This window comes from Clytia hemisphaerica, unplaced genomic scaffold, assembly GCF_902728285.1.
Source record: "Clytia hemisphaerica strain Z4C2 unplaced genomic scaffold, Clytia hemisphaerica genome assembly, whole genome shotgun sequence".
Taxonomy (NCBI): domain Eukaryota; kingdom Metazoa; phylum Cnidaria; class Hydrozoa; order Leptothecata; family Clytiidae; genus Clytia; species Clytia hemisphaerica.
The window spans coordinates 2,547,449-2,572,131 of NW_027104297.1; the positions used below are offsets into that span (position 1 = coordinate 2,547,449).

The 24,683-nt window shown below is 36.8% G+C and overlaps 1 protein-coding gene across 3 annotated transcripts in view; it reads right to left on the minus strand.

Annotated features, from left to right (window-relative positions):
- Positions 1–21,079, minus strand: part of LOC136817195 (anion exchange protein 3-like) — a 28,341-nt gene extending 7,262 nt beyond the window's left edge. Inside the window, exons 1-12 of one of the 3 annotated variants that reach the window (XM_067073535.1) lie at positions 20,143–21,079; positions 19,722–19,860; positions 12,339–12,588; positions 11,317–11,633; positions 5,135–5,346; positions 4,292–4,327; positions 3,376–3,553; positions 2,866–3,024; positions 2,450–2,670; positions 1,728–2,217; positions 447–796; positions 33–227 (exon numbers count right to left, since the gene is read on the minus strand). In XM_067073535.1, the coding sequence (XP_066929636.1) occupies positions 33–227; positions 447–796; positions 1,728–2,217; positions 2,450–2,670; positions 2,866–3,024; positions 3,376–3,553; positions 4,292–4,327; positions 5,135–5,346; positions 11,317–11,633; positions 12,339–12,588; positions 19,722–19,860; positions 20,143–20,808 (3,213 nt within the window). In that variant the 5' untranslated portion in view covers positions 20,809–21,079. Of the gene's footprint in view, positions 1–32; positions 228–446; positions 797–1,727; positions 2,218–2,449; positions 2,671–2,865; positions 3,025–3,375; positions 3,554–4,291; positions 4,331–5,134; positions 5,347–11,316; positions 11,634–12,338; positions 12,589–19,721; positions 19,861–20,142 lie in introns of all 3 variants that reach the window. The other 2 variants (XM_067073534.1, XM_067073536.1) reach the window with 2 other exon arrangements.
- Positions 21,080–24,683: the final 3,604 nt, after the last annotated feature.

Genomic DNA, 24,683 nt, shown 5'->3' on the forward strand with positions numbered 1-24,683 from the left:
CAAAAGAAAGGCTTAATAAACAGTCAACTTACTTTAATCAAGAAATAGATGGCTTCGTAGACGAAGAGCAGTGAGATGAGAACAGAGAAGACTTCTTCAGTGAACCTCGTGAAATGCTCCACTAAGAAACACCCTTCAAACATCACCACCGCCCAACATATTATCATCACCCACACGCCAATCCATAAACGCCATTTCAAAAAATCAATACCAAATAAATAACTAAGCTGAAAGAAAGTAACGAATGATGAAAATGAGCATTCCTAATCACCAAATTAATATTCCACTTTTGTCTTCACTATCGACTATTTTTCTGATATAAACACAGCCTTTTTAGGAAATTCACGCGTGGAAGATTACGTTGTTGGTAGATCCAATTATACTTTTTCTGCAGAAATTAGTAATGGGATCGTATCAAAAGCATCACGTGGCATTTACATACTTACATTAAAAGTAGCTTCCTCGAAGACCAATATAGGACCAGTTGTCCCCACAATCATCAAGGGTTGTCCAGAAAATAATCCAAAGAAAATACCACTGAATGAAGTGGCTAACAATGTCTCAATGACGCCGAGATTTCCTTTCGTTTTTTTCTCCAGCAAAGCACCGAATGTGATGGTGGGTGCGAATGTGGCGAAGAAGACAAAAATGATTGACACCAGACATCTCACATTGAAACCGTCTAAAATATCTGATTTAAAGAATTTCATTTTCTTTGGTATTTCACGTTTTAGTCCACCGAAGAATTTGCCAGTACGTTCCAATGGATTGTCTTCGTCTGGATCTTCCCATTGCGCTGGAAGGAGAAAGTAATGATAAAACATCTCGCAGAAAGTAGTCCCAATGCTTTTAACATGAATAACACTAGAACCTTTCTACTACCGGGTGACCCACGAAAAAGTTCAGGCGTTTCTCGACGTCTTGAGGCCGAACAAATGTCCCAAAGTGCTTGGCATTTAGATATTTAGAAAGTAGATATCCTAACTTAAAATTTGAGCTATCACTTTTTAAATTTGACCAATTTGTTCTCTACTTATGAGCTTTTAAAGTCAAAATTCACTTTTCGGAAAGTGTAAAAAACACGTAAAAAAGGGTATCAAATTTGGTATTTTTAGACGTTTTTGATATACAGTTTTTGAAAAAAATCTGAAAAATCTACAAAAGCGCCAATTTTTATAAAAACTAGTCTGCTGTTAAACAAAAATAACTTTTAAAGGTGTTTTTATTAATTATTAATGTCATAAAACTCGTTAAATAAGTCAATTTGTAAGTGGTTTTCTAATTGATTGCATAAATTTAATACCTCTTTTTTACGTGTTTTTTACACTTTCCGAAAAGTGAATTTTGACTTTAAAAGCTCATAAGTAGAGAACAAGTTGGTTACATTTAAAAAGTGATAGCTCAAATTTTAAGTTAGGGTATCTACTTTCTAAATATCAAAACTCCAAGCACTTTGGGACATTTGTTCGGCCTCAAGATGTCGAGAAACGTCTGAACTTTTTCGTGGGTCACCCGGTACATTCGCTTACTCTCAAATAAAAATGATTATCATGAAAGGTGATTGGAAGAGCCGCTTGATAATTATACTGGAGGAACATTTTAGGGTTGAGAAGTCTTAAGAATCTTGAGAATTTGTGGGTTAATTTGACCTTACATATACAATAAGGTCCCCACAAATGGTAAGCACAACTCAACTGAGCGAAAGTAAAACGAAAACGAATTCTTACCTTGCTGCTTGAGCAATTTGATCCTTTCTCTACGTTTCTCAGAAATTTCAGCTTGAAGTAACGGTAAAAGTAAATGTCTATCCCAATCACCAGGCGCTAAAACTATACTATCGTCCAAGAATGAATTTATAGCTGCTAAAATATCGTCTCTATTCTTAGCAGAATAAGCTAGATCGTGGAATATTTTATCTGACATGAGCGTGGCTACTGAACGTCCTATCTCAAAATAATCATGATTTGATGGCGGGCCCATGATGACGAATAAAAAGCGGACCGGAATGGAGACTTCTGTTAGATTTCCAAGCAAACATCCCTTAGCAAGACGGACGAAGGCGACGGCCGTTCGATCGAGGTCTTCTATAGCTGCGACCAACACTGAAGTGGCTTCTGCACCCTCCGGAATACGCTCTTTGACGTCCGATTCCGTTTTGGGATCACTCGGTCCGAACGGTTCTTCCGTGATGGGCGCAAATTTAACTGTCGATTTTTTCTACGATTAAAGGAAATGATATTAAGAAGTGATAGGTATGCTTAAACTTCTTTATGACTCACAATTCAACTGAAATAAATACCCGTAAAACACACTCTAAGAAAATTTCCAATTTTAAAATGCTTCCGCAGAGATGCAACAATACATCTCGTTCTGCATCTCAAAGTTTAAGCTAGATAGCTATGTAAAATAGTTCCTTGCCTATGAACCCAAATGACGAAAAAACACAAACCTTATTAAATTCGTCGCCGTCATGATTTGACCAATCGTCGGCAATATCGACCGTCGTATGTCCGTTACAATTCGACATCAAAGGATCGTCCACTTTCTCCATTTCGATTTCATCACCGATGGCGCCGTTACTACCTCCTCCATTCGCGTCGCTGGCAAATCCACTGTCTCTCGTCCCTTGCGACGTCAAACTGACCGTGGACGGCTTGCGACGTAATAAACCTGCTCAAAAAGAAATGATCGTAAGATTATATAAAGTGATGTAACCGTGAATGCCACCGCAATTCAATTCATAGTTTTTTATCTCAGACCCCAACGGGAACACTACAAATTAGTTTTCAAATATTTTGATGAATTTTACTAAATTCTAAGGCAGAAGTACTGTGAAGACGGGCATATGGACTTTCAGTTGTTAACCTGGTTTGTTTTGATGGTGATGGCAATGTTTTGAGAGGAGAATTCCTTTCACTTTCTCACGCATCGTGCTGTGGATTTGATCAGTTATCACCAGGTTCTCCACAATCGATTCGAAGATAGTCGGCAAATCATAATTGTCCAAATTCAATAGTACGGTTCCTAGTGTGGAGAAACAGAGATAGAAAATAGATTAAAGCGGCACAAACTGTTTTTAAATCATCGGATGGATATTTTTTGCATATGATCAAATATTTTGGGACAAGCTGGTGTTTCTACAAGCTCTTATTTGATTTGGTTGGTCGTTGACCTGTAGTAAAAACAATTTTGTTACTTTTTCTAAAAAAACGCGTCATTTTCATTATTTCAAATGACTATTCTTTGAAGTATAAAAACTCCAGCTCATCTCAATATCTTAAATTGCTTTTTGAGCGGTGAAGAGTTTGGCCAAGCTACCCCACTATAGAAGAGTGAGCAATATTCTTATTGACTCCCCTCTACCCTAGTTCTTACCAGTTTCCAAGCCTTTTCGTAATTCCAGTAAACTTTGAAAGGAGAGTGAAGCAACGTGAGGTTTTCCCCATCGCTCGTTCTTCTCAACATCTTCTTCAAATTTGATCCATCGGGCGCGCTCCTTCCATTGCAACCCATTGTTCTCTGTGGTCGTTAACTCTTCTAATTCGACGAAGCCCTGAAATGATGTGTTAAAGTTAAGGTCTGTTTCAATAAAAAGTGGTAGTCCGAAAACTTGCTTTTGGAGAGAGATTCTTTTTGCAAAAAGATTTATAATAAAATAATTTTGTACTGTTATTTGATTATGAAGAATCTCATGATCGGAAATTAATTCTCATGATGGTGTTCTGTTGAGTCTTACATTGAAAATTACATTCCCAACGCAGGGCCGGCGGAAGCGGCGAGACTTTAGCCTCCCCACTTTTGAACATATGAGATTTCTTCATCAAATTCCTAGTGAATTTATCTCATTTTGGGCCTTCAGCCTCCCCACTTTTACGGTTGTTCCAGCGGGCCCGCAAAGAGGTATTATTATCTTCAGTCATATTTTTCTACCTTAAAAAGAAAGTTTCAAAATTTTCGGACTGCCACTTTTTGGGAGACTTTGAAAGGGAAAAGGAGTTCCCCACTTTCTTAGTGAAGTGAGAGTGAGCATACAGATTGAGTTCATTAAAAATATCGCGACAAAACGTCAAAATTGTGAAATACACATAGCTTGGCTGTTTTTTGATGTGGTTTTATTATGGCGCTGGTAAGATATCTAAAATGGTTGGAATTTGTGACTTATTTATTGGTCGATGGTGATGAATTTCAGTTAGGATGGAATATTGGATGGGCGTGGCTTAAAGGGTGGTTTCAGGGTGGGCATGGCTTAAAGGGTGGGTTTAGGGTGGGATTTTGATGGTGAAAAACATACCGAATCTTTGGTACTGGCATTGATAGGAGATAGTTGCTGCTAAATAAGAAAAACAGCATATAGTATAGTATCTATGTTTGTTGTAATGCTTGTGTAATATGTGTGTTCGTGCGTGCTTTGTTTGGTGTATGTTGTGAGTGATATGTTGTGTGCTTTGTCGTGTGACCATTCATTCACCAGGCCATTATTAGTAGTGCAATATTTATAATATGTTGGGTATTATTTTTTGTTAAAAGTTTATTTTCAACGTCCTCGCAATCAACGAATGTACAATACAATTCTACCAGTTAGTTTAATCACATCTATCTACACATGCAGCTATTTCCTTTAAACATTTTTATGGTATCATTATTTCAGTTTTATCCAGTGCGTGCGTGGTGTAGAATTTGTTATTTGAACAGCCAAGAAGGTCCCCAGGATTAATTTGTCAAACTAAAGAGACATTTTTCACCTACTTTTGACAAATTATTATAGTTCTTTTATATCAGCATCGGGCTATTCCATTTTATATCCACACAGAGAGTAGAAGTGCAGTACACCTTTCCCACAGAGGCTTGGTAGATTTTCTTACACGGGTGTTCGAACCATGAAATTGTTCAGAGATAGATAAGTCATGTCTCATATTACCTACCTTACCTCACCTTACCCGTATAGAGTTTTGGGTTAAACTTCCAAAAAGGCGCTTTCACGGCCGTTTTTTAAAATTCCCCAAAAAATGTTCTCAATCAAGAAATTTCATAACCCCCTCTCTGCATGAATATCATTTGGAATAACCCTATGTCGATTAATCGTGCAAGGACGTGCTATATTCGTAACAAGTATGGCAAGATAAAAAAAAAATACCTGCGCTTTTGGACCAGTTTCTTGGTGACCACGTGGTACATCATCGTCCATGGTGATTTGCATGTGTGGTTTTTGTGGACGAAAGCTGCAAACGGAAACAGTGTCCATATCACTGAGATGTGTCAACATGCCCGAACGATGATGTCGGTGCGGTCGCAAATTGGCGGAATCGAACGCTCGACTGTGATGTTGTAGGTGACCGAAACGATGCGCTAGTGGAGAGAAAGAGAGCTTAAGAAATATAACTCACTCACTCCTCAGAAAACAAGTGATACTTTGATGGACCTACCTGGATTATGCATTTAAACACGTTTATAATTGATATCTACGTGACGTGACCATTAAACAATCATTCAGAATTAGTCGTTCGTTTCTTATAAAAAAAACGTTTAGAAACCAAAATTTCATGCTCTTGAAATGGTCTTTCATATTCAAGACTTTGTGAACAAAAAAACATCTCCAAAAAATTGAGTAATTTGGCTAAGAACATTGATGTGTGTTTATTAATAGTGATTCTTATTGATAAAGATGCTTTTTTTGAGCTGAAAAATTCGTTTTTTACAAAAGTCTGCTTGAGCCATCTTTTATTGGCCCAGCAGCGCAGCGTAGTGGGCCTTTCATCTGCACAGTGCCCGTTTGTTAGTTACGCAAAGCAATTAGGCGGTGTTCCGCGAGAGTACATATATTTTCCAGGCTAAACTTAGCGTTGTAATGTAGAGGGATCGACAGGAATCGTCATAGCGCTATAATGTAGAGGGATCGACAGGGATCGTCATAGTCAATGTTGTCTGTCGGCTAGCATACAATTATCAATCATTTAGCAAAGCCGAACAAAGCCATCGGTTGATATATGGCTGAAGACTGTATCTTATTATTGTCTGTATTTCGTATAGTCTACCACCTACATAGACTATCTTCAACTCAACGTGGAGTGTTCAGCGTGATCTCTTTTTCTCTCAAAGACTGAGAAGTAAAGAGTTCAAGAAGTAAAGAAGATAAATCAAGATTTTACTGTCACTGACTGCTGCTGCCATTCATAAAGGTAAATCTCTATTGTGTGCTCCAGTAGTATCATAAGAATGCAACAAGACACTCTGCGGAATACAAAAAATCTGCAAGGTTAATTCTCAAATTAAGGGCTGGGTAGCAGGAGGGGGAAAGAATCAGGCAATTCCACTTATACAAAAAGTGCAGCGCCGGTCACTATTGGGTCGTTTGGCGTCTGCTTTTATTTTGAAAACAGCTATTCTATCGATTACGTCGGTCGGTCGATACTCGAAACCAATGATCTCAGTCGAAAACGGAACCAATGATCGAACCAATCGAACCAGATCGAACGCAATCAAACGGTTAAAATTGATTGGCCTTTTGCAACAAGACACTCCGCGAAATACAAAAACTCTGCAAGGTTAATTCTCAAATTGATAACGAATCAAATATTCCAGACGTCCGCGCTCGATAGGATCGATCATTGGAATGGCTCGATCATCGGAATGGCTCGATGACGGATCGATATGTGATCGATGGATTACTTAACGATCCGGATGGAAGATTCAGCCATTAAAAAGTCTTGAGTATCGATCCTTCGTTGATTCATTATCGAGCTAGTATTTCAATCGAGTATATCGATTAGTCATCGATCGTTCATCGATATGTCATCGATCGTTCATCGATATGTCATAGATCGTTCATCGATATGTCATCGATCGTTAATCATTTTTTATCGATCGTAAATCGAGTATGAGTCGATAGGGTCGGTAAGATCGATAAAAGATCGACGATAGTATAAATAATCGATAACTAATCATAAGCTTAAAAAAATCTTGAGTATCGATCCTCTATCGATCTCCTATCGGATCATTAAGTAATCCATCGATCACATATCGATCCGTCATCGAGCCGTTCCGATGATCGATCCTATCGAGCGCAGACGTCTGGAATATTACCTGGAATTCGGCCGTTGGATTTGCGTCGTTCGGCAATCGAATTTCAATTCTGTTCTATTGAGATTGTCTGGTCAAAATGGAGAAAAAAATTTTACTTGGGGTAGCAAAAACTTGAAATTCACTAATTTCAGTTCTAACCAAAATTGATTCTTGTCGTCAATCATTAAAAAAAGGTAATAGAAAGGGAAGATTTGCCTGGCCATTCGCCAAAATAAGTTATCAAAATTGAAAATATATTCATTCACATTTTTGCTGACTTCAGTTGTTTGCCAAAATAAGTTCTCGCCAAAAAATGTTCCCTTAAAGGTATTACTCCAGGTCATGCCTAATGATTGTACTTTTTGTTAATAAGAATCATATTTGTTTTTCTTTTTGCACAGTTTTGGACCATCTATCATCCATATAAATCAAGACTGTTATCGTACATCATATCCAGACTGATTGGTTCCCAATGATTGATTGATACCCAATCTTAAGGTGAGTTTGAATTTGATTTTCTTCAGGATTTATCATTAAAAGCCTTGGTAACCTAATGACTTAAGTGAAAAATCAAGTTGTGTAGTGGTAAAGAGAAGGCCATTGTTGGTTATAGTCTAGAGAAGGATTTCTTCTTTTGATTCGTAATTTTTGTCCTTTTTGAAACTTTTAAATACTAATTTCAGTTTCTAACCAAAATTGATTCTTGCGTCAATCATTAAAAAAAGGTAATAGAAAGGGAAGATTTGCCTGGCCATTCGCCAAAATAAGTTATCAAAATTGAAAATATATTCATTCACATTTTTGCTGACTTCAGTTGTTTGCCAAAATAAGTTCTCGCCAAAAAATGTTCCCTTAAAGGTATTACTCCAGGTCATGCCTAATGATTGTACTTTTTGTTAATAAGAATCATATTTGTTTTTCTTTTTGCACAGTTTTGGACCATCTATCATCCATATAAATCAAGACTGTTATCGTACATCATATCCAGACTGATTGGTTCCCAATGATTGATTGATACCCAATCTTAAGGTGAGTTTGAATTTGATTTTCTTCAGGATTTATCATTAAAAGCCTTGGTAACCTAATGACTTAAGTGAAAAATCAAGTTGTGTAGTGGTAAAGAGAAGGCCATTGTTGGTTATAGTCTAGAGAAGGATTTCTTCTTTTGATTCGTAATTTTTTGTCCTTTTTGAAACTTTTAAAGGGATAACGAGATAAAATATGAAAATTGGCTAAAAGATTCTTTCCTTGGTCCTTAGTAAGCCCTCCAAATATTTTTGAGAAATAACATTCCAGAGACAAGATATGACAATTAGAAATTTCAGTTTTTCGTACCTCACACGTACCTCACGTTGAAATTCTATTGTTTTCCAGCAGAAATTAAAAATTACAAACCTAAATATTTCCGACTTTGAAAAACAAGTAGCCTGTAAAATTTGGAGGTTTTGCTAAGGACTATGGAAGGAATCTTTGGGCTGAATTTTTATTTTTTATCTGGTTATCCCTTTAAGGTAGCTGCCCTGGAAATGAGATTTTCACTTGTATTTGTAAAACATCATGATCAGATTTCATCTTGGGTTCTTTATGTTGTGCGAAAAAATTGTGACCTATAAATGCTTGCATGCCTCAATTTTCAACAAAAAGCAAGTGTCTTCCTAACGGGTGGACATAATTATGAAAGTCTTCCAGAACTTGGAACAAGCTTACGCTGCACTTGAGCTTTACGATTTATGAACATGGTAGTATACTCCAGTTGAACGCGACTGTTTGGGTAATTTCGTTTTTGTTTTTATTTTTCAGGGTTCATCAAGTCCACATCATTCAGTGTATAGCTACTCTGGTCAATCTGGATTTCTTGTGTTTCATTGGCTAACCCGGAATTTATGATTTTTTTTGACATTTCATTGTTTACCACTTACTTGCTCAGCTTTTTTAACTTGTTAAAAAACAATAGGCTATTAAAATAAATATACATTATATTTGAAACTGACATATTTATTTATCATTTATCATTTTTTTTACATTCCCCTTTTCAAAACATGATATCAATCGAAGCATACCGTAGTTCAATCGGCGGTTATTCGAAGCTCCGAGGGGGATAAGAATTTAAGTACTTCAAATAACCGGGAGTTCGAAAATAGCTAAAAAATTCGTTTTAATCAATCTACTGTAGTCATAAGATAAAACAAAAGCGGAAATTATAGAAATATCAATTTTGCGGACTATTTTTCAAATGAACCATGTAGCAAGTATCCTTGTATTTTGTCTTTATTACAGAATTTTTTAGCTGGGCCTTCACGCCCTTGGGCGCCTTGTCTACTTTCATACAAAAAATCAGAAAAAAACAATGGTCCAATATCTCACAAAAAACCCTTTTATGGCCGTTTTTTTAGCTGAAATATACCCCAAAATTTTTTTCTCCAAAATCGGGTTCCGTCACATTCGAGGATTTATAGTTATGCATCTTTATGCAAAAAATCGTAGAAAATGAAAGAGCCCATTAATCTAATACCTAAATAATTGATAATGTGCTTATAAAAAATATCGAATTTGGCTAGTTTTTCTGTAAAAACACGCCAAGCAATCCAAATTTCCTGTCTAAACACACATATTCTTCAAAAGTAAGCCCTCATGAGCAGAAAAAAAACATCTATCTCATAAAAAAATTGAGTAATTTGACTAAGAACATTGATGTATGCTTATTAATAGTGATTCTTTTAGATAAACATGCGTTTTTGAGCTAACAAAATTTTTTTTGCAAAAATCTGCTTGAGCCATCTTATACCTATGATGGTACCCTACTTTCGTGCAAAAAATCAGAAAAAATTAATGATCTAATTTTTCACAAAGTCCAAAAAACCAGTTTTTTAGCCGTTTTTTGGCCCAAATTTGCCCCCCAAATTTTTTTTTCGAAAATCGGGCTCCGTCACATTTTGGGCATTGCCATTTTGCATCATTGTGCAAAAAATCAGAAAAAACTAATGAGCCAATCTCGAGAAAAGCTGGTAACTAACGGACGGACGGACGGACAAAGGTTAATTTATAGGACCTCCACCGGGGTAGGTCCAAAAGGTTTCAGTAGTGAATACATCTTGGGAATAGGTCCTAGTGGAATGAGATTCAAAAACGTCAAAACTATAAAAGGAAGAGGCGAATATTAGTACAATATGCCACCAACGTTGATTTGCTTTTTCTTTTCTTTTTCGTTCAAGCATTTTCTGAACATAATATACTAGAGAAATTAAGTACAATTTGGTATTGAAAAATATAAAATATACTATATACCGGAGCCTATCCCGGCATGGATCTTTTGGAAATTCTACTAGAACTCTGGATTATGTATATATATAAGAAAAAGAAAAAATTAAATTTCATCTTGAGGGAGTCGTATTCTACTTCTCGATCCACGGATGCAACTCACTGTAGATCTAACGAGCGAGAAGCATCATCCACCGGTTAGTGATGGAATCAGTCGGTACCGTACGACTTCGTCGACTCTTTTCAACTCGTCATTGATCGTTGGGATAGTGCGTAGGAAGTACGTCAGCTTATGTTGGTAGCTGCTGACGTAGGCTGAGTAGGCTGCTTGTGGATAGGTTGCTGCGATTTTAGCAAGAAGATTGATCTCCTAGGTCCATTCGTCGATCTTTTGGTTGATGTACTGACTTTTGTTTTCATCCGTACCAATCACCGCCCCGAGGTGCCGTTCACCATCGGATGTTATTTTGATCTCGGTGCCAGCAAACTTTTCCTGTGCTTGTTCGAGTTGGTTGGGTTTAACAATCAGCCAAAATTTTGTTGGCTGTGGATAATAACCGTAGGATGGACCGATCTCGAGGAGATGATCCCACCAGCTCTTCAGTGCGTCCAAGGACCCAGCTGCTGTGATATCGTCGGCGAAGGCAACCATTCGGGGTTGTGGTTGTTGCCTATACCAATGAGGAGGATGTTAAGCATCGGTGTAGATAGCCATACCGAGAGGATCTCCTTCGGTGGTTCCTTCTTGGGATTTGATTTCTAGACCTCCAACGTTGATTTGCTTACGAGTTCGAGCCTGAACTGTTGCAGGTTTATTACACGGTTTTTGCCATCAACGTAATATTGATGTCATCTTGTTAATCAGTTTCCTCCAAAATGAGATACTTGTTTAATACATCGCTCTACGCCCTATTATTATTTTGCCAAACAAAAAGAAGTGAAAATGTCTCATTTCAGCAAAGCGGCGGATTAAAAGACATGAATGAAAAGCATACTTACACGTGATGTCGTCTCGGTCTTTTTCACCAAACGTGTCGATCTCATCCACGATTTCTCGCAATGCTTTCCTCTCTTCTTCCAAAGCGTGCATACCTGAACGAATGCGTGATTCCAACGTGTCTTGCGCGTTCAACCCTTTGTTCTTCAAATGACGCGCGTGATGATGGCGTTGATGATGATTTCTATGATGTCTGTGTTTGCGTGACTTGTCACCACCAGCCTCTTTTCGTTTAAGTTCATCAGTCTCATCTAGTGATAAACTTTTGGAACGTTTCAACTTGTTGGTGGCTTCTTTGTCCATTGCACCTGTGTCCACTCTGAACAAAACAACGAAAAAAAATTTCAATAGAAACTCATAAACATTACATTTCTCTGACCTAATTGAGAGGCAATTTTGTTCTGAAGCGATTTTTTGTTTTTCGAAGAATAAAGCTGCAAGTTTGATAATCGGTAGCTTAAAATGATCCTGATTAGATAGATATGCCATCCGATGCATCGGAATGGGTCCTACCCACGATGGAGTGTAGGAATCACAGCGCAAGCAGACATTGCAACCCTGCAGATGCGAGCTGTCGAGTCATGGTGTATACCACGACACTCGAACTACACGGGAGAACGGATGTCCTCGCAGGTGTAGAACCTCCTGAGTGTCTCAGCACACCACAATGTCTGGAATATCTACCCATACTCTTGTATCAGAGTTATGGTACCCAATTCCCCTCACATGGCATGGGTTGACCCGGGCAAAGGAGCATTCACTTGCCAAGTGAATCGTAGTGTCACGGTCGGTATCGAACTCGAGCCTCCTGGACAGAAGTCAATTACGATAACCATTATACTACTACGCCTTTGATCCTGATTGGTTAACTATATTCATGAACAAGGATCACATGACTGTAACTTCAAAAAAATCCCAATATCAGTATACTTTTGAATTGGCAATTTGACTTTCTCTTATCCTCAATGGGCTTTTCCTTGGAGATACTTTCTTTACAGGACGTCGTGGATGAGGTTATACTTACTGTTTCTCCGAAATTTCTTGCAAAGGCATCATGGCCAGAATAGCAGTAGCGTTATTGAAAGTAGCCGAACGCGGCCGTTTGTTTTTCTTGTCATCTTTAAGTTTGAGTTGGGATTGATTTTCTTTGGAAGCTTTCGCATCTTGCTTTTCTTTGCGTGACGAATGTTTGTGTTTATGGGGCTTGTGAGATTTCTTGCTCCCTGGAGCGAAAATACCAGCAGGTGCGGCCAAGCTAGCTTCTTTACGATGTCCTATGGGTAGAGAAATCAAGGATAAATATTACAGGCGTTTTGCTTTGTTTTTTGATAGGCTGGCGAATCAAAAATTAGCTCTGGAAAATTTAAGATACTAGGCCGGCGAGTTCTTAACCAGCCGTGTATTGATCAGTGTGATCATGTACTCAACGAGACGACGAACCCAATTTTTAGACCGGCAAATTGTAATTTTTCCCGTGCCTTGGATTAGCAAAAACCGCTGTTCGAGGGGACTCAAGAACTATTCATTTATCTCTCAAAAGAAAAACGTTGATGTATTTTTAGTTATGATGTGTCTCACTCAAAAAAATATCTTAAAATATTGCAAATTTCGACCATAGAATATAGGAGATTAATTGGAAGGTGTGTTTTTTGCATTAAAATAATATGAAAATTCGAAAACTTTTGAAAGTTTGAAAGAGCTACCAAATGAATGGAAAACTGGCAACGTTTTAAATACAATTATAATAAGTTTTTTAAATCAGTTTTTATTTGACGTCAGTTAGTCAACAAGCATTTTGTGCAGTTCTTCAAAAATGGTTGAAATTTAGCAAAATCAAAAACATGAACGAAAAAACCGACAAAAAGCAAGAAAAACAACCATTTGAAGAAGCTAAACAAAACCAAACATGCACTCCCACCTCCTGCTCAGATGACGATGACCAAAACCGTCTAAAATGCCGAAAATGCCACCGCATGGTACACTACGAGTGCACACAATTACCGCTTTATCAGCTGCAAATTTTTGCCAACACTTATAACGAACAATATCTATGTCAGAATTGCGTGCGGATAACACGATCTCTAATGAGTAAAATAGGTGAGAACTCGTTTCATATGATGCAGAGGGAGATTGAGAAGAAAGGACGACGTCATTAAAAAGCTCAAAAACCAGCTAGCCAAGAACCGCAGCCCTAAGAAACGATATCGAAAACATCTTAACCAATAAGATGGCTGACTTTGAAATAAAAACCAAGCAGATTATAAAAGAAGAAATAAAGCAAACGACGAATTACATAGAGAAAACATCAGAAAAAACATACGCTGAAATAACTAAGAAACACAAGGATAATTTCAAATCAGCAGTGAGAGAACACCAACAAGAAAACAAGAATGAAGAAAGAGACATCGAATCAAGAAAACGAAATATTATTATACATGGAATGGTGGAATTAGAGGTAGACAACAAAGAGGAACAACAGGAACAGGACAAAATAGATATTGAAGGTATACTAGGTAACATTGGCGTTCAAGATATCAAACCGTCCCACCATCATCGCATTGGACAAAACCAAAAAGGGCTACATTGGCGTCCAATCAAGTTGATCTTAAAAAGTATAGAGGAAAAAGAACGGATAATGCAAAATCTGCATAAGCTGAAACGATTCAATGAAATTGGTGGCTTTAGCATCACAGACGACTTCACCATCAACGAAAGAAAAATCATTAAAGTATGTGCCAAAAGGCGAAAAAAATGAATTCAAAAAATGACGATTTCGTTTGGCATGTAAGAGGAAGCCCTAGAACAAACCTTCGCCTAGTTCGAAAATCTAGGACAAAGACCAAAACAACGTCTTCTCTTCTGTCCATATCTTCTGACGACTGGACGACAGATGAAGAATTAGACAATTTATAAATCTAAAATTATTTCGTAGAGGTCGATAGACCTGTGAAATATAATTCTATGAATAATAATAATAATGTTTCCATTTACAAATATTAATACAGTGAACTTTTGAAGGTGAATTCTGTAAAATACAATCAGCGCTAAAGTTATACCAAAAGTGTTCTTAAAAATACACCAATCCAAGTCGACTTTATTTATAAACATTGGAAAAAGTGTGAATTTGTCTTCTAACATATTTCATAGTGTTCAGGTGGGGTTTGAAAACGATAATATACGCCCTTGCTATGTAACAGAAATTGACGAACAAAAAGTTGTTTAAAAGTATGACTATAAGTTGGACCATTTCTTTGCTCTCTGGATTCTTCTGAAAGAATTGTATGGGATACATGACTCCGAAAGAAAGCGAGATCGCGAACGATCCATAACTTAACGACATAACATCTTTGAAATTATCCGGTAGATGTCTGGAACGAAAAGCTTGTACAAAACACATCGACTGTAAAATCAAAGCAACTCCGATCGTGACATTCATGTGGAAAGTTGTGTTACACGTCGAATGTTTCTCAAACGTCAGTTTGGATTTCATCACGGAGACACGAGCAGAATCGTGCATAAGAAGGACGATCAACAACATTCCGGAAACTAAAACAATACACGCGATGTAGAGATATCGTTGTATACCATCCACCAAAGCTTCCCGTTTGGTGACAGCTATCGCTGGACCATGAAACGCTTTGAAAAGCCTGTTGTAACGCACCAAGATGACAGCGATGCTGCATATGTAAAACATGGTAAAGACCATGGGCCGTAACATACAAGTGATGTGATTTGGATGAATTATGTACAAAGTATACAAGGCTATTGAGAGAACTGAGGCGCATACTAAATGAATGATTGTGAGATTGAAATCGATGCTCGTAACAACCGGTGTCCTTCTCTTCCGCAGAAATATAGCAAGGATAATTAAGTTTACCAATACGGTGGTCACAACTCCACTCAAAGATAGTTTCATACTTAAATGGTTCAATGAAAGATGCGATTGCTGATAAAGTGCCACACACCTCGCTCCATCTTCTGAGCCTTTCGTCTCAAAAGGACATTGCGAACAGCTGTAGTTACCTTGGCTTTGTTTGAACGTGTTACCGTGGCATATTTTGCACGCATGTGCAAATGAAATATTCCATGTATCATCTAGGTGATCTGTACGTCCGAAATAGTATTCTTCACCAACGGCACAATAAACAGGTTTGCAGGTTGTCTTCCAGCACTTTGGTTTCAAGCGCGTTATTGGAAAATTAGGATGTACTCTATCCCAACCATCAAATAAAACAGTCGGCCTGTTATTGACATAAATCGAAACCCCAATACGATTCCAACCACTTAATAAAAATCTTCGAAATCTCTTCAGATCTCGCCAAAAGTAGTAATGCCTTTTTAAATATAAGCTATGGATGAATTCAAAGCCTTCAAACAAGTATTGGACGTATTCGACGCTGTAATCAACTTTGTTGACAAGATCTGGATACCTTTGGTTAAGATAAAGACTACTGTTTGTGGTATCTCCCCCCGGAATTCGCCCATCGCCCATTGTGTACAGTGTTGAGTTTGGTGGTATCGATGGTCGCACACCGTTTGGATAATTCATAAGTAACCAGTATTGATGTGCTTTTGTTTTCATTGTGGAATTGCTGCTCAACAGATTGATAAAAACTCTCTGGTGTTTCATATCACCAACTAGAATATTCAATTTTGACATTGGGTTTCTCATGATTCTGTTGATCACAGCCAGAATGTGAGTACTATCTTTGTAGTGAACAACTTCAATATTCAAACACAATTTTTTGCCGACAAGCATTTGTTCTATGTCCAAAAACAGCTGCTTGAATAGGGAATTCTCATCATCAATGCGAATCAAGTTAGCTTCTCGCCATTGACACATATCCAAAACTCTGTCCAATAGAATCAACAAGTGATCCAGAAAGTTCACAAATCGAAGTTGAGAGATGTGAGGATTGATATCGTATCGCACTTTCTCTCTCATGTTAACAATTATGATGTTGGAGGGGCTGAGAATCTCAGCAAGCAACAAATCCATTTCCGCCGGTAAAAACGTCATACAGAACAAAACAGTGGGTTGGTTCTTCCAATTACGCAGAGTACGGTTTTTATATTTCGGTGGCTCTGTATCTAGGGATATTTCCTTCAGATAAAAGCATCTCCAAAGTAGAGTACGTCAACCTATCGAAATCAGTACACAAGTCAAGCTCCGTATAATTGAAAGAGTTCCTGGTAGTTCTTTGATACGGAAAGTGTTGAAAATGTTTGTCTAGATACATCATCTGTGCAACTTTTTGATGAAACTCTGCTTGGTGGTTGAAAGAGGTTCGATTGTGATATTGTAAACACGAAGAGAAAAAACCAAACACTCTGTACTTTTGTCCAATATGGGTTGAACACAGAATAATCGGAATCGACAATATCAGTAGACTGGTATAATGTAGTAGATTCATTTTGAGAATATCTTAAGGATACCCTAACTAAGGATATTCTATAAATCTCTTCTGCTTTCTACTTGAATCGGCAAAAAATTTCATCTGTTTAATTTCTCAGGTTAAAATACTTTTCATCTCGAAACGTTTCGCGAAAACAAAGCTTTCAATGGATTGGACAATTTTGAAACAACATGATTCTTTTCAAGACAAGAATTAACGAAATTAAATTATTTTCTTTTTCGATTTTTTCACAGCTTGGTGAGAAAATACTAATCGATCACGTTATTAAATTTGGATTGAAAATTGTAATTTGAAATCGATATTTAAAGTGATTTCCCCGCCCCCTTATACATCATATGTATCCCATTGGTCGACGCCATGCGTCCTGATAATATTTGTGAAATAGTTGGGTACTCGGACGGGTAATCACAATTTTGCAGTTTTTGATTGGCTCAACAAATAAGAAAAAAGAAAGAAAAAAATAATTTCAGAAAAGGAATCTGATTTTAGCAAAACTGTTTTCCTTAGCCTGGCTTTACTAGCAAAGTTCTAGGTTCCAAACCTGTAGAACTACACGTTTCTTTGTAAGAATAAGCTATATAAGAACATAAGGCTTCGCTGGCCAAAATGTTAAGAACAAGTAAAGAACATTTTAAGGCTTTGTGGACTCAAAAACACCCTATTTCTCAGGAAAACGGTCAAAAATATTCACAAAACGGTCAAAATAAGAGCATGCTAAGAACATTTTTAGGCTTAAAACTTAAGCTTAAACTTAATTAAGAACATCCAAAGGCTTCAGAAAATTTGGATGTTGTTATAAAAAAAACGTGTAGTAGAGGAAAGGAAAGTAAGAAAAAAGAATGCAACAGTAGAAAATCGAGAGTGCAGAGCAAAAAAAAGCTAGTAGAATAAAGTATGGCTGTCATGTTTTTATGCCCGACACAAGCACGTTATAGTTCGTGGCAACATTGATGTTTTGAAACCATTATAATTATATAACATACGTCATAAAGCATTTTCGTGACAACACACGCTTATAGGTTGGGTTCAAATATGAGTTTTTCGTGTTCCTGTACAAAGAACCGAATATAGTTCTCACGAAACGAAAAGAAACTATAAATAGTTTGCTGTGATTTGATTGATTGATAAGTCGTGTTTGAATAGATTATCACTTCGCAATCGAAGCCTTACGTTTGTTCTTTTAAAAAGAAATTGTAGTGGCAAGATGAGTGTTTGAGATTATCTTCTTTAAATATGATGTTCTTAAAATTAGCTCCAAGGGTTAAAACATAAGACACACAACACTGGTGAAAAAAAAGAGCAATAAAGATCTCTTTAAGGGAAAACCACAAATACCGCCACAAATACCTCAAAAGTTAGAAGAATAAATTTGGTGACTCAATTCGAAGCGGAACAAACGATATTTGGTTAAACGAACGGAAGCAGTTGATTTTAGAAGAATGTAAACAGTGTCAGGACAGTAACGAACCTAATTACAATGAACAAACCGTTGCATGCACGGAAAGGAAATGAGGAAAGGATGTTGGTAAAGTGGTGTTTAGGAAATTCTTTCCGCAACCGCTTGTAATAAGGGAGAATTTTACAACCGCAATTTTTCTCTCTCGCTCTCTCAAAGAAAACACTTGACTCCAAAGGGCGGATTTTAACAAAAAAAAGACAGGTTAGTTTCCGAGTAAATAAGGAGAGCGGTGAACATGACAATTACTGCAGGGCTGTTCAATGTTCACCCCCTTCTCCCACGCCGAACCCTAAAGAAAACCCAGAAAATTCAGGGGGTCAGTACTGTTTCTGGAATATCCAGGGCGTCTCTTAAAAATTAGTAAAACTCCAAGGGTAGGTTAAACGGTGGGTAATTTTTTTTTCTGAAATAGCCGAAAGTCGTTGGCAATTAACGTACAGTGGTTGCTGAAAATGCAATCAAGCAACAGAGCTAAAACATACAGATTCGGAACTTGAGTTTTTATTTGGCTTTAGTACAAAATGTCAACAAAAAAACTTATGCCTTAAGTCAACAGAGATCGTATAACAGTTAAAGGTTTTCGGTTTCAGTGGGCTAGAATAAACATCATTAGTACACCACTACCCAAGGTATTTTTAGGCCATGCAAAACCACACACTCAAACGATAGAGACAAAAATGAAAGAAAAAAATTCGAGAATTGAAAGCATAAACAAGGCAATTAAGATGAGAATAATTTCCCTCAATTTCTAACTTTAATTCACCGCGTACAGCGTTGCCGAGACGATAAGGAGAGATGAAATGTTTGAAATTTTTTTTTGTGTTGATAGATGTTGGAGATTTCTGTCATGCAGACAACCTTCTTGAGTGCTTCTCGCGTTGATTGATCACTTCGTATCATGTTGTCTTTAGCGAAGTGGATCATTTTATTGCTGTGTCGTCAGAAACTCATAGAAAGTACTAGAAAGAAACTAGACTTGGTTGATTATGGCTTTAACCTTCTCATGAATCAAAACACTCCCCTTCAACTCATAATTTATTAAGCTTGAGTAAACCCCAAAGGTCAGCCACCACTTAAAAATTGGAATGGGTATTCATATCGAACTGCAGACAGTAAACTTTCGAACGCATCATTATGTAATTGTCCATAACACGTTATTTTTAAGTCTTCTATAAAGAAAAAGTTGCGTCAGGGAGTACTTAATTCCATCCCCCTTTAATAAGAAAATGTTTTGACAGCAACAAGACAGTAATCTCTTCAAAATGAATGATTAAAAGCCTGCTAAAAAAGTTTTATACTATTCGAAAATGTTTATATCAACAACCTGCACAGTTTTTTTTCAAACTACATAATACAAAACATCTCTAGTGTATTGGAATGTTAATCATCAGGTCAGGAAGGATTCGAGTCTTTCAGAAATATCAAAAGATACCTCCCTGCCTAAATTAGCAAATTTATTACGTCAAAGTAAGCCTGACTAAGAAAGCAACCCTTTTTGAAGAGCGAAAATAAAGAGGGCAATACAACTTACGTTGAAAATCTCGTTCTCCGAAACTTCGATTCTGTCGATCTTTTTCGATGAACGGTTGGCAAATGATAGGTAGTGCGAACTCCGTATCGAACGTCAAAATTTTATCACATTGCTTCGTTCGATCGTCAACAGTCGTATCCTGTCGATAAAAAGAAAAGAAAAAGTTCTTAATGAACATAAACTGGATTCGTCAAATCCGGAAACAGAAGGTACTCTCTGTGGTTGGGAATAAGGCAATTTCAGCAGCGCACCCCCATTCAATGGTCGTTATCCGGTTATTTTATATACCCAGAGATGTGTGTTACCATAATGAAGGTACAAGTCAAAAACTTTTTAAAGTTAGATCTGAAAAGAAAACATTTTTATTTAATAAAGTCTTCGATATGCAATTCTCATTAAGAGAGAAAAAGGAAATGCAGACCTGTTCGTTTGGATGAGAACCAAACCAAAGTCCTTCTCCGTCTTCTTCTTCGGGACCTTGTAATTCCAACGGGAAAGTGTTCATCTCGGAAGATTTCCTCGGAGATTCGGCAACCACACCTTTGTCATCCTTGTTTACTTCGTAATCGAAGACTTGCAGGTCGGCGATAGAAGGTAAGATGTCGTCAGGCATCTGGTTATCTTTCCGTCGTGGAGAAAGTCGGGCGATATAATCAGATGAAAAAACATCATCTGCTTGGTCGTTATCTTGTAATGCAGAGATGGAGCAAAGATTATAATCATCTGCCGGCTGATCATCATAGTCAGGAAGTCGACCAATGCTTCCTATAGGACCAAAAGAATCTCTGTTCTCCCCAGCTTCGCCATTACCATAAATATCTGATATTGAGCAAATGTTTCTATCAATTTCTTCATTAACACTTTTGAGGTTCGGAATGTCTTCACTGCTTCGACGGACAGGTCCTGGTTCCGACCAAGGGTTACCAAGGACACTGGTGAAGTCATCTTCGCCCGGTGATGGTTGTTGATCATTGGAGATCTGGTAATCATCAAAATCACCTTCGTAAACGTGATTTTTATCGGGATGAACTTCCACAACCTTCTCATCATCGTCATGATGATGGAACAACAGTTTTGGTATTTGCATCCTAGCAAATTGTCTACTTTAAAAACAATGTCTGTCTTACGATGTAACAGCACGACCCACAAACTCTTACAATCTGCACCAATTGGCAACAAAAAACGACGACAACACGTCTAAGTTGGATAACGTTCTTTGTCAGGGTGATTTTTACACCAGTGAAGCATTGACGTCAAATGTTGTTAAAAAAAGGTACAAAATTTCTTGTTTTGTGTGTAGTGTGTGTCACTTAAAGTTCTCAAATAACTTTTCTCTTTTCTTGTGTATAATAATATCTAAAAAGAGAGAGATGAAAGAGAAAATCTAGAAAGGAGTCACTCGCGCAAATCAACGCGTCAAATGAATGAAATTTGACAACAAAAAATGTTTATGTTAGTGTTGTGTGTAAGCCACATCAATTGCTTGACAATCATCGTTAAGAGAAAAGGGAAACCCTCCAACATTTATGTATGTTGGCAAACCTTCTCTTACCCTTTCTCATATTCGTCTCTTAAAATCAACAAACCAAACGGAAATTCAAATAAAACCAAATCGCTACCGTTGTCTACGAAGAGAGAAAAAAACTTCGTAGTTTATCAGAAAAGAATTGATGCACTCTATACACATTAAACGTCGTAATTGAGGTCTATTAACTTCTGAGTGATCAGCCATACAAATGCAATTAGCCGGCACTGGGATAAAAAGAACACACTTCAATTCAAATGATTTCAACTCAACGCAAACACGATCAAAAAGAAACAATTAAATTTAACATAATGAGCTCAATAAAAACCCAAACAAGATAAGCTCTAAATCATCACAAACGTCTAACATCTCCAAAATAGATTAACATAACTTTTATAAATCTCAAGCTAATAATGTCGATGAAAAATAGGTCTAAATTAGACAGAATTAGACACTACTACTTTTATCAAATTAACCGTACTTATCAAAGCTTCAATTGGACATTATTGACGAAACACAAACCTGCAATCATAATAAAATTCATTTTGCAATTTGTATTAGGCAATTCACTTTTCATCAGAAATTCATTCATGTGCTTTCACTAGTAAAGTAAAGATACTGTGCGAAATATTTGGTAAATTTCGACATCATTTTGTGGAAGTCATAAAATAAACAGACAAGAGAAATACTAAGTAAGATAATGAATTGCTCAAAACCACACTTATTTCACAAAAAATTACAAATTTTATATGACTGCTTCTCTAGTGTTTGCTTTAAAATGAAATAAAACTTTTTTCAGTGATGAAAGATAGGTGTTAGATTTGGTTGGTAAATTAATAACTAGGTGCTAGTCAGCAAATATTGTAATAATTATCACAAACAAAATGGTAGCAAAAAAGATAAACAAATCTTTCATGTGACCAATTCATGAAAATTATATTTATACCTACAAAGTACAAATTGTGTTAAAATTTTGGTATAAAGCAATATAACATTAAATATAAGATAAATAACTTTCACAATTTCTAGAATTTGAATTAAGAACGATCAAAATACGTAACCCAAGAATCTTTTCAAGCAGCTTAATTCATTAACTGTTATTCAATACAAATTTAAATAATTTTTTTCCTCAGGCTTTCCTGGTCTATTTTCTAATATAATAAGCAAAAACATGATCACTTGTTTGTCTAATGCTCACTTTCATTATAACTGCTTAATTTTGCTGAAATTTGGCTATAAGCTTGCATCATCAATACCTAATCTGCGCCAAAATTTCCAATCAATCAGTAGTCAGGTAGAATTGAATTGAATTGAATTGAATTGAATTGAATTGCAACACAGCAGGATAACCCCTTACAAAAAAAAATAGATTTCTCTAATACAATGGGGAACCTAGAAGAAACTGAAAAATTATTACAGAACTAAAGAACAAATGAATAAACGATTATCATAATATTAATAGTGACACAAAATAATGAATATAAGAAATATTTTTACTTTTATTTTATGAAAATTTCTTTGAGTAGTTTTATCTATAAAGTTCTTCCTGTTACACGACCCACCCCCTCCCACCCTGGGAAAACACACTAAGCTCATGCACACACAATTACGCACACACACACACAACAATTATTCGTTTTCAGCTTTGTATTTGTCTAAATAGAATTTTGTAGCTAAAGATTTTAGTTCATCAGTATCAAGGTTGTGAAAATCAGTGTCAGGATGATTTATTAGTAACTCATTCCATTGTTTTGACGAAAGACGAGAGAAAGAGTTGAGTCCAAAATTTGTGGTTTTGACCGTTGAAAGTTTTAGTAGTTTAATAGCTTTGCCCCTGGTGCCAGTTTTGTGATCAATTTCATCAAAATTAAGTGTTGATAGGACATCAGATGGAAGATTACCCTGGAGGTATTTTTGAATAAATAAGATATTCATTACTTTCACCTGATCAAAGATTTTGAGTAATTTAAGTTCAGCAAACAGGGGAGTGGCAGAAGTTCTTGGTTCACTAAAGGTCATGAGTCTTAGTGCAGTGTTTTGAAGAGTAAGAATTCTATGTGTGACAGTATTGTCACACAGTCCCCAGAGTTGACTAGCATAGCGAACATGAGAAGCAAAAATTGCATGATAAATGTTTAGAAGGATGTGAATTGGAACATAGTGACGAAGTTTGGATATTGCCCCATTTGCCCTTCTCAATGTAGCAGCAACGAAAGAAGTATGAACCTTCCAGTTTAGATGAGGCAAGGTGAACACCCAAATACTTCACACTCTTACTTGGTGATAGAATTTTCCCGCAAAGCTTAATTCTTGGAATACAGTCCATCTGTCTCCAAGGGGAACGAAAAATAACAAACTCAGTTTTGCTAGCATTCAAAGAAATTTTGTTGGCATTAAGCCAGCTGACTAAAACTCTGAGATCAGCATTAACCCTCCCACAAAGACTCCATACAGTTTTTGAAAAATTTAGTAAATGAGTATCATCAGCAAAATGATATGTTTCAGAGGTTCTTATACAGCGGTGAAGATCGTTTATATACAACAAGAACAGCAGAGGACCCAAGACTGAACCCTGAGGAACTCCATGATTAATAGATTTTAAAAGGGAATTTGAGCCTGAAAGAGAAACATACTGGGAGCGGTTAGTGAGGTAAGATCGGAACCAGTCATTAACAATGCCTCTGACTCCGTAGTGATCGAGTTTTTCAAGTAAGATTTCGTGATCAACTGTGTCGAAAGCCTTTTGTAGATCGACAAATACACCACAGGCAAACCCACCATTGTCAAGATAGTTTCGGATACGTTCGACAATATTAATGAGTGTATGCTCAGTAGAGTGAGCCTTACGAAAACAGAATTGTCGAGAGTAGATTTGATTATGGTTTTCAAGAAAATCAGAAAGACGTGAGTACATCACTTTCTCAAAAATTTTTTCAATGTTAGATAAAAGTGAAATTGGCCTATAATTAGAGACTTCAAGGGGAGAACCTTTGTGTTTGAAGACAGGCACAACTTTGGATATTTTGAGAGTAGAGGGAAAAATACCACTGAGAAAGGAGTAGTTTATCAGCGCCGATATTGGCACAGAAATATCAAGTCTTAAAAGTTTAAGGATTTTTATAGGAATACTATGAGGACCACTTGCTTTATTTATTGAGAAAGAGCCAATCACCTTCGCAATTTCTTGATTAGTGGTTGGTGCTAAGAGGATGGAATGCAGATTTGGATCTTTCATGAAACTGCTGAAGTGATTGTAAGAAGGCGGCATTTTTTCACGAATAGAATCAGCTATAGTAGTGAAAAAATCATTGAAGGAATTGGCTACTTTCTCAGGATCTGATGTCAAAGAGTCACCTGTGATGATTGAAATGGGTGATTCTGAGTTAGCCCTTGTTGAGATTATATCGCGAACACCAGACCAGACTTTTCTAGAGTTT